At 26.5% G+C, this 13526-nt stretch overlaps 1 protein-coding gene across 1 annotated transcript; it reads right to left on the bottom strand.

Moving 5' to 3' along the window:
* Positions 1 to 235: 235 nt before the first annotated feature.
* Positions 236 to 9834, bottom strand: LOC122527485 (5-hydroxytryptamine receptor 2C-like). Its single transcript, XM_043651724.1, has 2 exons — positions 9302 to 9834; positions 236 to 278 (listed from the first exon to the last, which is right to left on the bottom strand). Exons 1-2 carry the CDS (start codon positions 9705 to 9707, stop codon positions 271 to 273), a joined length of 414 nt encoding a protein of 137 aa, XP_043507659.1. The 5' UTR covers positions 9708 to 9834; the 3' UTR covers positions 236 to 270.
* Between the last annotated feature and the right edge of the window lie 3692 nt (positions 9835 to 13526).

Raw genomic sequence — 13526 nt, 5'->3', positions numbered from 1 at the left:
CAAGGAACTGGAGAGACGAATGGCGCATCCGTCCGAGCTCGGCCAAAATTGCCGTACACGTTCGTGAGAGAGAGTAATGCCGGCGGAATTGTCGGGGAAAACGTAAGTGGCCAATTTGTAGCATCCTCGATTCCTCGAGTCGCCCATTTTTCACCCACTTTCCCAGCTTGTTCCGACTGAATGTTTTAACAACGCTACCGTGTACATCGTTTGTATTCAGTTTCAGCAGTCCGTGCAACACGTTCGCCGATCGATATTTCATAAAACAGATCATTCTCCTAAGAGGAGATGATCTATTAATTAAATACTATTTAATTAAACCATTAATTCATCAAGCAATATTTAAAAAATTCATCGTTTTTACATTTACCTGTTTACACGACCCATTTGGTTATTAATTCGTCGAGGACCAAGGAACATTAAAAATATTAAAAACGATGGAAATATTTAAAAAAGCTTGCCACCATGTTGGAAAGTTCAGTGGTTTTACATTTCGCGAAATTATTAGATTCTGATTCAGATCAGTGAGGAAATATTAAGCGAATGATGCTAGGAGTCTCTTTTTCTAGCTATAACGTGCGAAAATGAATTATTAAATTATTATTTGTAATAATTATTATGTATTATAACGTGCTATAACGTGCGGAAATGAATTATTTAATTATTATTTATAATAATTATTATGTATTATATATTATTACATGTGATGTAATTATTATATAGTATATTATAATAATATAATTCTAATTATAATGATTATTATAATATATGATATAAATTTATATTGCAATAATAATATAATTATAAAATGTAATATAAATTTATATTATAATTGTAATTGTAATTATACTATATTACATATATTATAATAATATAATTATAATTTATATAAATTTACATTAAATTATAATTGTAATTATATTATGTAGCATATATTATATTATAATTATAATTATAATGATTATTATAATATATAATGTAAATTTATATTGTAATAATAATATAATTATAATGGCAATCACATTATATTATATATATTATAATTATATTAGTATAATTTTATAACATTATTATTACATTATTATAGTATATTAATATAAATTTATATTAGAATTACAATTATAATCATATTATATTATATATATTATAATAATATAATTAGAATAAATATAATATAATTATACGATACAATGAAATTATGACTTCGTTTTTCCTTCTTCGAAATATCATCGAGAAAAAAAGAAATATATATATATATACATATAAAACCCAATCACTTTGGACGCAACAGTTTCAGAACTGTTCCCTATAGTTCGTCGACGGGTGATCGCTTTTTCTCGCGTGATAGGTGGAAAAACCGAAGGTCGTTCGTCGTTGGCCAAGCTTTCTTATACATAATGGATCAACCGGCGCGGAGGATTGCGGGAAACGTGCAATCGCCGGTGGCAATTGCTCGCGCGGAAACGCGGTGTAATACCATTTAAAAGCGCGGGGATCGTCTATTCTTAAAAAAAGTAAAAAGTGAGACTCGTCGGGACGCGGCGACTGTGTACCAGCAGATAATTCGTTCGTTCGTCTTAACGATGAAAATTCGCGCCGGTAGAATCGCTGTGTTTTAAAACGCGGTAAGCTTGATTAATGAATCGGGCCACTTTTTTATTTCGGGAAACTTGTGCGAATATATTTTGTCACAAGTACGATAAGACGTAACTTTTCTGCAAGTCACACTTATGTAACAATAATTATACATAATATATTAAATTATATATAATTTATATATAATATATTTCTAATATATAATTTATAATTATATGTAATATATAAATTATAATTATACAGAATATATATAATATATTTAGAATATATAATTTATATATAATATGTAACACTAACTGTAATATTATTATAATGACAATTGTACGTATAATTTTGCATAAATGCACGATTTAACTAACTGATATTTTTAAATAACCAAGAAATTTTCTATAATTTATACAAATTGTACAAATTTATACGTGTAACTTTCTATAACGATAATATCGTTAATAAATTCATTAAGACAATTCTAACTTATTAATCTACAATTCTAATCATTAATTAAATCCATCAAATATAATTTCTTCTGACAGACTTTCTATTTTCCAAAACATCGCGTCACCTCTTTTAGAAATCAATTTACATTTCCAACTCTAAAATGGATAAAATATTAAATATTAAATAAAATATTAAATATTAAATAAAACTTAAAATATTAAATATTAAATATTAAATAAAATTTTAAATATTAAATATTAAATATTAAATAAAATTTTAAATATTAAATATTAAATATTAAATTAAATTTTTTTAAATATTAAATATTAAATAAAATTTTAAATATTAAATATTAAATTAAATTTTAAATATTAAATATTAAATAAAATTTTAAATATTAAATATTAAATAAAATTTTAAATATTAAATAAATAATTAAATAAATATTAAATATTAAAATTTAAAATATTAAGTAAAATTTAAAATACTAAATATTAAATAAAATTTAAATAAAATTAGTATTAAAGTATTAAATATTAAATAAATAAAGAAATATTAAATATTAAAAATATAAAGTATTAAATATTAAATAAAATTTAAAATATTAAATATTGAATAAAATTTAAAATATTAAATATTAAATAAAATTTAAAATATTAAATATTAAATAAAATTTAAAATATTAAAGAAAATTTAAAGTATTAAATATTAAAGAAAATTTAAGGCATTAAATATTAAATAAAATTCAAAACGTTAAATATTAAATAAAACTTAAAATATTAAATATTGTAAAATGTAAATTTTTCATATATAAAACACCAAATAAAGTATGTAATTGTAATTTTTCCTTCTGACCAACTTTTTGACGTTTAATAAGTTGCTCTCCTAAGAAAAAAAAATGACGCGACAGACCTCGGAAGCTGGGAGATCGACAAACAAAGGAACAAAAGGTCTTCCGCCGGTTAACGGGCAAACAGCAACAAATATTTCTAACTCATCGGAGTTAACTCAATTAAATAGACTTCAACCGTAACCTGGCATTCGCCGGGGCAACAAAACGTTTCAACTTTGGCTTCCGTGAACTCTTTAACTTCCGGAAAGGCGGCGGGAAGGGGGGAGAGGAGGAATGGGCTTTGTGCGCCGTGAGAGAGATCGAACGAAAATTTTATTCAACCTGCGCTCAACAGATAATTGATTCGGAAAACTTGTTTGAACGTCTGTCTGTCTGTCCGTGTAGTTTCGTTCGCCGGCGAAACGGTTATCGCTGTTTCAAGTTGACCTTATTCACCGGCCGTTCCCTGAAAATTATTCGCATTCGCTCGTTGCTGGGAATTTTTCTTAAGAAACAAAGAAAGAAAAAAAATAAAATAAAATCGTTAATATTCGTATGGTAGTGGATGCGGTGTAAATTTAATTTGCAAAAGAATAGTATTATACGGCGGAAGTTTAATAAATTATTTTACAAGGGTGGATTGTAGAGAAGTAGAAGAAGTTATTCTTAAAAATATGAAATGTACATTTGAATTATAACCGTGCATAACATTATGAAAACGTTAAGTATAGACAATAATATTACGAATAATTATATATATTGTATTATTGTCTATAGATATAATTATATTATTATATTGCATTATTATCTTTATATATTACATAGCTATATCATTATATTATTATATTATATTAGCTATATATTATATTATTATATTATATTAGCTATATATTATATTATTATATATATAATTATATGTTAACTATATAATTATATAATTATATTATATTATTATTAACTACATTATTATATTATATTACATAACTATATAATTATATTATTATATTATATTATTATCTTTATATATAATTATATTACATAGCTATATAATTATATTATTATATTATATTATTATCTTTATATATAATTATATTACATAGCTATATAATTATATTATTATATTATATTATTATCTTTATATATAATTATATTACATAGCTATATAATTATATTATTATATTATATTATTATCATATATTATATTATTATATATTATTATATTACATAACTATATAATTATATTATTATATCATATTATTATCTTTATATATAGTCTCGGTTTCTTTCACCGAGAAAGTGAAACTCGACTCAAACTATTATACAAAGCAACGTTCAGACGTTCTCCTATTTATTATCTTCGTCTGACATCACGCACAGTTGCGTGGAAATTTTGAAAAAAAGTTGTGAGACCTTTCCGCGCTAGGCAAGTGACTGCGGACCATAACGAGTGACTGAACCGTGTACAATAATTCGGCCGCTTTCCTTTTTTAAACTCGTTGGACAAAATTACTGAGAAGTGACAAATTTATTATTTGTTTCGCCCGGGTGATACTTAAGTATATACTGAACTGAAGAAACTGTGAAAATATTGCAATTTTGGGACAAGAAGTTCTTGTCATTCCAGCGTAAGCGGTTCAATCTTTATAAATCACATTCCGAGGACCGTGCCAGCTCAGTAAGCATAAGTCTCGGCAAGGTAAACCGGGAAATTGAAATAAACCGGTTTACGTTTGATTACGTTTGAAAAATCCGAGGGTCGGAGCCTCGGTGCAAGTGCACGACACCGCTCGATAGCTGGTCCAAAGTGGCGAAGTTCAGGGGAAAAGGGGATTGTCGACGAAGGTCGTCCAGGCATTTTCGGTACGTCGAAAACCATCTCTCGAAATAGATAATCTTGGACCGGTGCCATTGGCATCCAACTCTCACGGTTTTGCGGATAAACCATGTTTGCGGATGCTTGCAACAGCATTTCACAACACGCCGCTCGAACTCTGAATGATTTAATTGAAACAGTTTCCGAATAGCGGCGATTCAACGAGCAACAATTTGACCTTGGTGGAAATTGAGCGGATCATTATGGGATGGATTCACGAAATTCGGATATTCACTTTATTTGTTGGTGATAAAATGTCGGATGCGGCGACGACGGTGTTGTACAATAAGGCCGCGGATCTTCAGCGTGGATGCATTTAACAACCACTTGCGCTGGCAGCTGATTGCGGACCGTAACGAGCGACCGAACCGTTATACAGTAATTCGTACAGCTTTCTCTTTGAACTCGTGGGTTTGTTTTAATGTAATGTAATATAATATTATATTATAATATAGTAAATATAATAATTATATAATAAATATATTTAAAACGGATTATAACATAATATAATAAATATAATAATTATATAATAAATATATATAATATAAAATATATTTAAAACTAATTATAATATATTTAAAATATATTTAAAACTGATTATAATATATTTAAAATATATTTAAAAATATATTTAAAACTGATTATAATATAATATAATAAATATAATAATTGTATAACAAAGGGTTATAATATAATAAATATAATAATTATATAACAAAGGGTTATAATATAATAAATATAATAATTATATAATCAAGGATTATAATATAATATAATAAATATAATAATTATGTAATAAAGGATTATAATATAATATAATAAATATAATAATTATATAATAAATATACTTGAAACTGATTATAATATAATATAATAAATACAATATTATATTATATTATAATATAATAAATATAATAATTATATAATAAATATATATAATATAAAATATATTTAAAACTGATTATAATATAATATAATAAATATAATAATTATATAATGAAGGATTATAATATAATAAATATAATAATTATATAATAAATATACTTAAAACTGAGAAAATACACAACAGAGTATTTACTGTAACATTATAGTCTATGTAATTGACAGTCTTGCTGATAACAATTTAAAAATGCGTGAAGATTCGTCGCTGTAATTATTTATTTAGTAACGGATGTAGATTTTTACTTTATTAATCACGTTACTGCATGAACATCTACAGCTATTATAATATGTATGTATTTTAAATTGAGATATGTAATTTTAAACTGTTGCCTCTTATTGTACGACTCCAATTTTAAAATGTAAATTTCTAATGCAAAACGCTAAATAAAGTATGCAAACGCTCTAACTAGAAAACTAAATGCTCCGGATTAGAAATTTCTTGTTTTTGCAAATTTTTGAATATCTCGCGCTAAAAATTTAAATTTCATGGCAAACACCAGTAAATTATGCCTACAATATTTTACGTCAAATTTTCCTTTCCAGCATTCCTATAATAATGTGTATCGCGAGTGATAAATTCGTACGCCGTACGAATTTCGCATTATGCAAGATTTATGATTCGTAGACAATGTGAAAGTATGTAATTTATTGCTAAAGATAGTATGGACAGTGTCGTGATTCGGAAAATATGTCACGTATTAAAATTGGCTGTATTTATATATTTATGAATTTATTATTCAATTTGTATTCGACGAATCAGTAAAACACAGATGTTCCCGATACCATAAATTTAATTGTACGGTTTGATTTTATATTTGACACTGATAATCAATCCTGATTTTTGTAAATACTCTTAAATTTAATAATCTTGTACTGTTATCACTCAGTACTGTATTTCAAAACGAAAAACTTCCACTAATCTTCCAAAATTAAAACGTGAAATCATCCGTTCTGATTAAAATTATTATTTAATCTGGTGCGAATTTTAATTACCTAATGCAGAACGAGCAAACAGAACGTCGATATTTGCGCATAGTTTGTGATTTTAAAATAAAAATGATTTAAAAAATAAAATTTTTTGATGAAAAATTAGTTTGTGTTCCTTCATTTCTATTAAATTTATTTTATTAGATCATGTCTTCAATTTTTATAGAAAGCATTATATACATTTTGAACATTTTCTGCGTTCTAAAATTTCCCATAAACACATGGAAGTTCCCAATAATAAAATTAAACTTCATCAATTTTATTATTCAACTATAATTTTTATCTACGATTAATTCAATTACATAAACTGATAAAATTAATTGTTCGACGCTTAATTACAACGTTTCTCTTCAGTTCACTCTAAAACTGATAAAATGAACCTTCGCTAACATTATTGTTTAACATTTAATTGGAACATTTATCTTTATCAATTCAGTTCAGTATAAAATTGATAAAAATCAACCTTCACTGACATTTGTTTTAGAACGTTATTTCAAAATATTGAAATATTATTTATCATTTATTATAAAATAATATAAAAATATTACTGTAACATTTAATTAGAATATTATTTTATCTCTCGTTATCTATCTTAAATAACAATTCAACTCGCTGACATCGTCAAGTTACGAACGTTTATCCTGCAATAATCATTGAGCGTGACCGATAATGGATCAAGGGCGAGCTAGCAAATAGCCAACAAATCAGTGCCAAGTGGAAATTGGTCAGCATTTCCGGATTTCCGCCTACATTGTTCTATTTAACAACAGATCCGCCGTGTAAAACTTTGCCGAAGATCTGGATCTAACAGTTGCGCGGTTGTTAGAGCCATTGATTACCAGCGCTACGCTGTTTGTTTACGATACGTCGATATACCTGCCGAAGATAAACGAATAACGTGTCTATAAGCAAACATAATCACGTAGGTACCATCGGAGTACAACGTGTTTCATTTGTGGTGAAACGTATTTCAGAATTTCGAAACCGAGATGACCGTGGAAGAATCACGAGACTGTTCGAACATTCTTTATATGTTTTTTAAAGATTTTTCTTTTTAGGAATTTTTCTGTGAACATATCGCGTGTTACGTCGTATAAAACAGCTTTCTTTTTTATATTATATTTAGAGGAAATTTTGTATCCATTTGTGTACTGTACATATTTGTTTGTTGTACGAATGTAGGAAATTATTATTTACATTTCTTACACTTTTTTTATGTTTATATATTTTATGTATCTTTATATTTATATATTTCTGCTTTATATTTATATATTTCTGCTTTATATTTATATATTTTATGTATCTTTATATTTATATATTTTATGTATCTTTATATTTCTGCTTTATATTTATATATTTTATGTATCTTTATATTTCTACTTTATATTTATATAATTTATGTATCTTTATATTTATATATTTATATATTTATATATTTATATATTTATATATTTATATATTTATATATTTTATGTATTTTTATATTTATATATTTCTGCTTTATATTTATATATTTTATGTATCTTTATATTTCTGCTTTATATTTATATATTTTATGTATCTTTATATTTCTGCTTTATATTTATATATTTTATGTATCTTTATATTTCTGCTTTATATTTATATATTTTATGTATCTTTATATTTCTGCTTTATATTTATATATTTTATGTATCTTTATATTTCTGCTTTATATTTATATATTTTATGTATCTTTATATTTATATATTTCTGTTTGCTATGTAAAATATTTCATTAATACTTCTTTAGAAAGAGAGAGAGCGAGACTATGGTATTACGATTACATTGATCATGTTTGAAACAAATTTGAAAATTATAGATACTTTGAGATAAAAATAAAAATAATAACGTAGTAAATATTTAAAATTACCTAGGTGTTGCATACAAAAATATTGAAACAAAATCAACAGGTTTTATTAATATTTAACTACATTTATAAACTTGAGATAGCCAATCGTATTATATATTAAGTTTCCATTAAATGTATATTAAATATAATAATAAAAAATATATATATTTTATAAATATATAAAAACATAGTAATAAAAAATATATATATGTATATTGTAATAATGTATAATATAAAAGTTCTTTTCTGGTAAATATTCGAATAATTAAACAAATACTGTTTAAATCATTTAGTAACAATGATCACTCAGTTGCAATGAGATAAGACTGAGGCATTTTATTGTTAATAAAATTATTGAATAAAAATTCTAATTCAACCTGAAATAAAAAACTAAAGCTTCTAACGTTATAATTAAATATAAATATCTTTATTTCTAAATATACAGTTCATTTAAAACATTATATTCTCAATATAAAAAAAATTTTTAATTTCATTAATATTTTCAATATATAAACTATTTAAATATTATATATATATATATATATATATATATATATATAAAATATAAGAATTAATATTAAATACAAATATATTAAAATAATTAAGTATAATGAAATTTCATCAAACATTAATTTCACGTTTAACGTTGTAAAATAATATTGTAACATTAGAAAATATAATTTCCCCCCTAGTTAAAAATTTCTCTCCTAGTTATAATTTCATCGCCAATTAAAAAAAAAAAAAAGGAACAACACACACTCACCTCTGACCAACGTGAGAATCCCAAGGGGCATCACCAGCACGGCGACCAACAGGTCCGTGATCGCCAGGCTCATCAGGAAGTAATTGGTGACGTTCTGAAGCCTCCTCTCCCTGGCAATAGCCAGGCAGACGAGTATGTTGCCGGCGGCGGTGCCCAAAACCAGGACCAATGCCAGCATCGCCCACCAGTTGTTAAGGCCGTCGACGTCCACGTCGGTGCTCGTACCGTTCGCCGGCTCGGCCTCGAAATCGGTGTCGTTCAGTATACCGGGCACGGGGAACCCACGCGAACCTTCGCAGAGCGCGCCAGTTTCGTTGGCGAACAGCAGAAGGTCCTCGTAACAGGTGTCGACCACGGCCTCGTAAGGATCCGCGCGATCGATCGCCGGCAACGACGAGCCGATCATCGCTCAGGGAGAGTGGCTTCAGCGATTCTTTGCCTCTAGACGACGATAGGGATCGATGGTGGCATCTGCGTCTTGATCCTCGCCGATCGATGGTGTCTCGTTGAGGTCGGATCATGCACGCGTGTGTGGTGCTGTCGTCTGAAAACAGATTGATTCGGTTACCCTGGGTGAATTTCAATTCATTGGCCAATTGCGGACCATAACGAGTGGCCCTTCATCTCGAACACGTCGGTAACACGGATAGAAATTATTGGGAAAAGTAGACAATTTATTGTTCGTTTGCCATATTATTTGAAATATACTGAAAACTGAGGAAGTACTGCAACTTTTGGGAGAAAATGTTTTGAATCGACGTGCGTCAAGTCCAGCGCAGGAAGTTAAATTCGTAAAGTGATAACCGCCAAGACGTGACGAGGTCGTTTTAAGTTTCGAATTATTTGCGACTGCGACTTGACGCGATGTGACGATGTTAGTTCGATTGTAACAGTATTTGGATAATATTTGTTGGTGATAATAATTTATTTATTGTAATACTCGTTCAAATATAATATAATACACATATCAGAAGGGACTTAAAATTGAACAGAATTGAATAAATATCATTCGCCATTTATTATGATTTCAAAATGTTAATCATAATTATAGAAATGGGATTCGTAATTATTATACTATGTTGTATTGTTGTATTAATATACTATTAAACTATTATACTTTATAATCAATTTCATATATTATACTTTGCACATAATCAAACTATAATTCTAATTCATGACTATTAAACTATTATAACTTTATAATTTAATTAATAAATATAATTATTAATTAATTATTAAATACACTATACTTTATAATCGATTATATATAATATACTTTACACATAATTAAACTGTAATTCTAACTCACGACTATTATACTTTATGATTTAATTAATAAATTTAATTACAATGAATCAACTTTTTAAATATAATTGAAATAAACGTTGTGTTAAATTATTATTTAAATATACCATATAACATATTATTAATTATGCTATCAAACTATGTTTTATGATCGAGTTTTATATGTTATACCTTACACAAAATCAAACTACAATTCGAATCCATGACTGTTATAGTATGAAACTATTATACTTTATAATTTAATTAATAAATATAATTATTAATTAATTAATTATTAAATACTATACTTTATAATCGATTATATATGTTATACTTTACACATAATTAAACTATAATTCTAACTCACGACTATTATACTTTATGATTTAATTAATAAATATAATTACAGTGATTCAATTATTAAATATAATTGAAATGAACGTTATATTAAATTATTATTTAAGTATACCATATATCATGTTATTAATTATACTATCAAACTATGCTTTATAATCGATTTTATATACTATACCTTACACATAATCAAACTACAATTCTAATCCATGACTATTATACTATGAAACTATTATACTTTATAATTTAATTAATAAATATAATTACAATGATTCAATTATTAAATACAATTGAAATGAACGTTATATTGAATTATTATTTAAGTATACCATATATCATATTATTAATTATACTATCAAATGCTTTATAATCGATTTTATATACTATACCTTACACATAATCAAACTACAATTCTAATCCATGACTATTATACTATGAAACTATTATACTTTATAATTTAATTAATAAATATAATTATTAATTAATTAATTATTAAATACACTATACTTTATAATCAATTATATATATCATACTTTACACATAATTAAACTGTAATTCTAACTCACGACTATTATACTTTATGATTTAATTAATAAATATAATTACAATGAATTAATTATTAAATATAATTGAAATGAACGTTATATTAAATTATTATTTAAGTATACCATATAACATTATTAATTATACTATTATTATTATTATTATTATACATTTATTATTATTATTATTATTTTATTTTTATTATTATTAACATTACTAATTATACTATTAAACTATACTTCATAATCAATATCTCATGTATTACACTTCACACGTATAATCAAACGTAATGTAATTCGTAATCCACGATCGACAATCCGCAATCAACGAAAAAATGAGAAAATCAGAGTAACGGGCCTAACCTTCGCCAGACGAGAAATCAAATGCCTCGGTTAATTCCTTCCTTAATGGGCTCGATTCAACATCCACGGAATCGCGCGGTCGACCTTCACAGACTCGATAAATTCACCCCCATTCCTCTTCTCTCTCTCTCTCTCTCTTCAGAGTCGCGTCCCAACAGTATCGTTTGCCCTCTCGCGAACTTCGCGCCAACTCGCTCGCAATGTCATCAATATAAATTCAAATGAGAGGAGAAACAACTCATCGGAGATAACAAGCTTCGGCGGGGAAGCGCGATTGATTCCCGTTTTCCATTTTCCGATCGTTGTCGTCGCGTGACAGTGTCGTCGTCGTCGTCGTCGTCGTCGTGGAGTAACGACGGAATTTTCATCGTCGAGTTCACCTCTCCTTTCCCTTCGCCTATCGATCCGTCAAACGCGTCCAATCATTCGGCAGACTTTAGGTACTTGCCAGCTTCGTCGAAATATTCAAATGGTGCATTATTCGATTTTTCCCGACAGAGATCCGCGTCGATGAGTTTCACACACACGACGACGATTTTCGTCGAGTATTTCGATGAACGTTCACGTTTCATTTCGTTATTAACAAATAACTGACGCTTTTTTTTTTTTTTTTTTTTTTTTTAAAAAAAAAAATTTTTTAAAAATTAAAAAAAAATTTTTTATCCAAAAAAAAAAAAAAAAAAAAAAACACGGAGAGCATTTTGCGTAGTTTATTTGTAAATCAATATCACTTTTCTACGTATTTTGACATCCTCTGACATTTTTATTACGTGTTTATTGATCTACTTCTATTAAAGCGAACAGAGAAAAGGAAATATTTTGAATACTCCAAAATAACTTTGAAACGACGTACAATTATTGAAGCATATTGTAAATTGTGTTGTAATATTTGGTAGAGAAAATTTCATCTGACAATAACAAAATTGTGTATATTTCCAACATACCGCATATTTTTTGGAAAAATTATATTAACCTGAATTTTATTCATTGCATTATTCGTTTGTATTTCAATTATTATTACGAATAGTTAAAGAAAGAGTAAATTGGTTATCTATCAAATTAAATATTATTATATTTAATTCGTTTTCATGATATTACTTTCATATACGATTACGATCGTTGCTTTACAATATAATCTATTGTTGTTAATGTCACGTTTGCATACGAGACAGAAACTGAGTTCTTGTTGCTTTCACATATGTCAGTTTCAAAGTTGATCACGTTGCGAAGTTGGTTATACATATTGTTCGATTACGTTACGTTCATCATACAAGTCGAGGTTAATTAGACGTTCGAGTGATTTGAAAATACGTGATGTTTATCGCCTGTTGGTGACAACGGATAATCAAAAGCGTAATCGTTAATTATACACCTCGATCTGGCATGTGATATTAAGAATATTCAAATTGATTTTCTAATCGTGTAATCAAAGCAAATGTTTTCTCAACACAGATAGAATCTTTTAATAATGAATTATTTCACATGTAAAATTTTTGATATGAAATATGAAATTATATTTTAGTAGTCTTAATTATATGGGATGAAACGAATAAAAAAAAGAAGAAACCTATTGACCACTATCCATGATCTATCTAATTTAGTATATTGTATTTAGTACATTGTATTTAATCATAGTGGTATATTTGAAATATTTGAAATATTCACGAATAATGTCACATTAT

The sequence above is a fragment of the Frieseomelitta varia genome, unplaced genomic scaffold, assembly GCF_011392965.1.
Source record: "Frieseomelitta varia isolate USP_RPSP 00005682 unplaced genomic scaffold, Fvar_1.2 scaffold_221, whole genome shotgun sequence".
Lineage (NCBI taxonomy): Eukaryota > Metazoa > Arthropoda > Insecta > Hymenoptera > Apidae > Frieseomelitta > Frieseomelitta varia.
The sequence above is the reverse complement of the archived record's forward strand: the minus strand, read 5'-3'. Positions and strand labels throughout refer to the sequence as shown.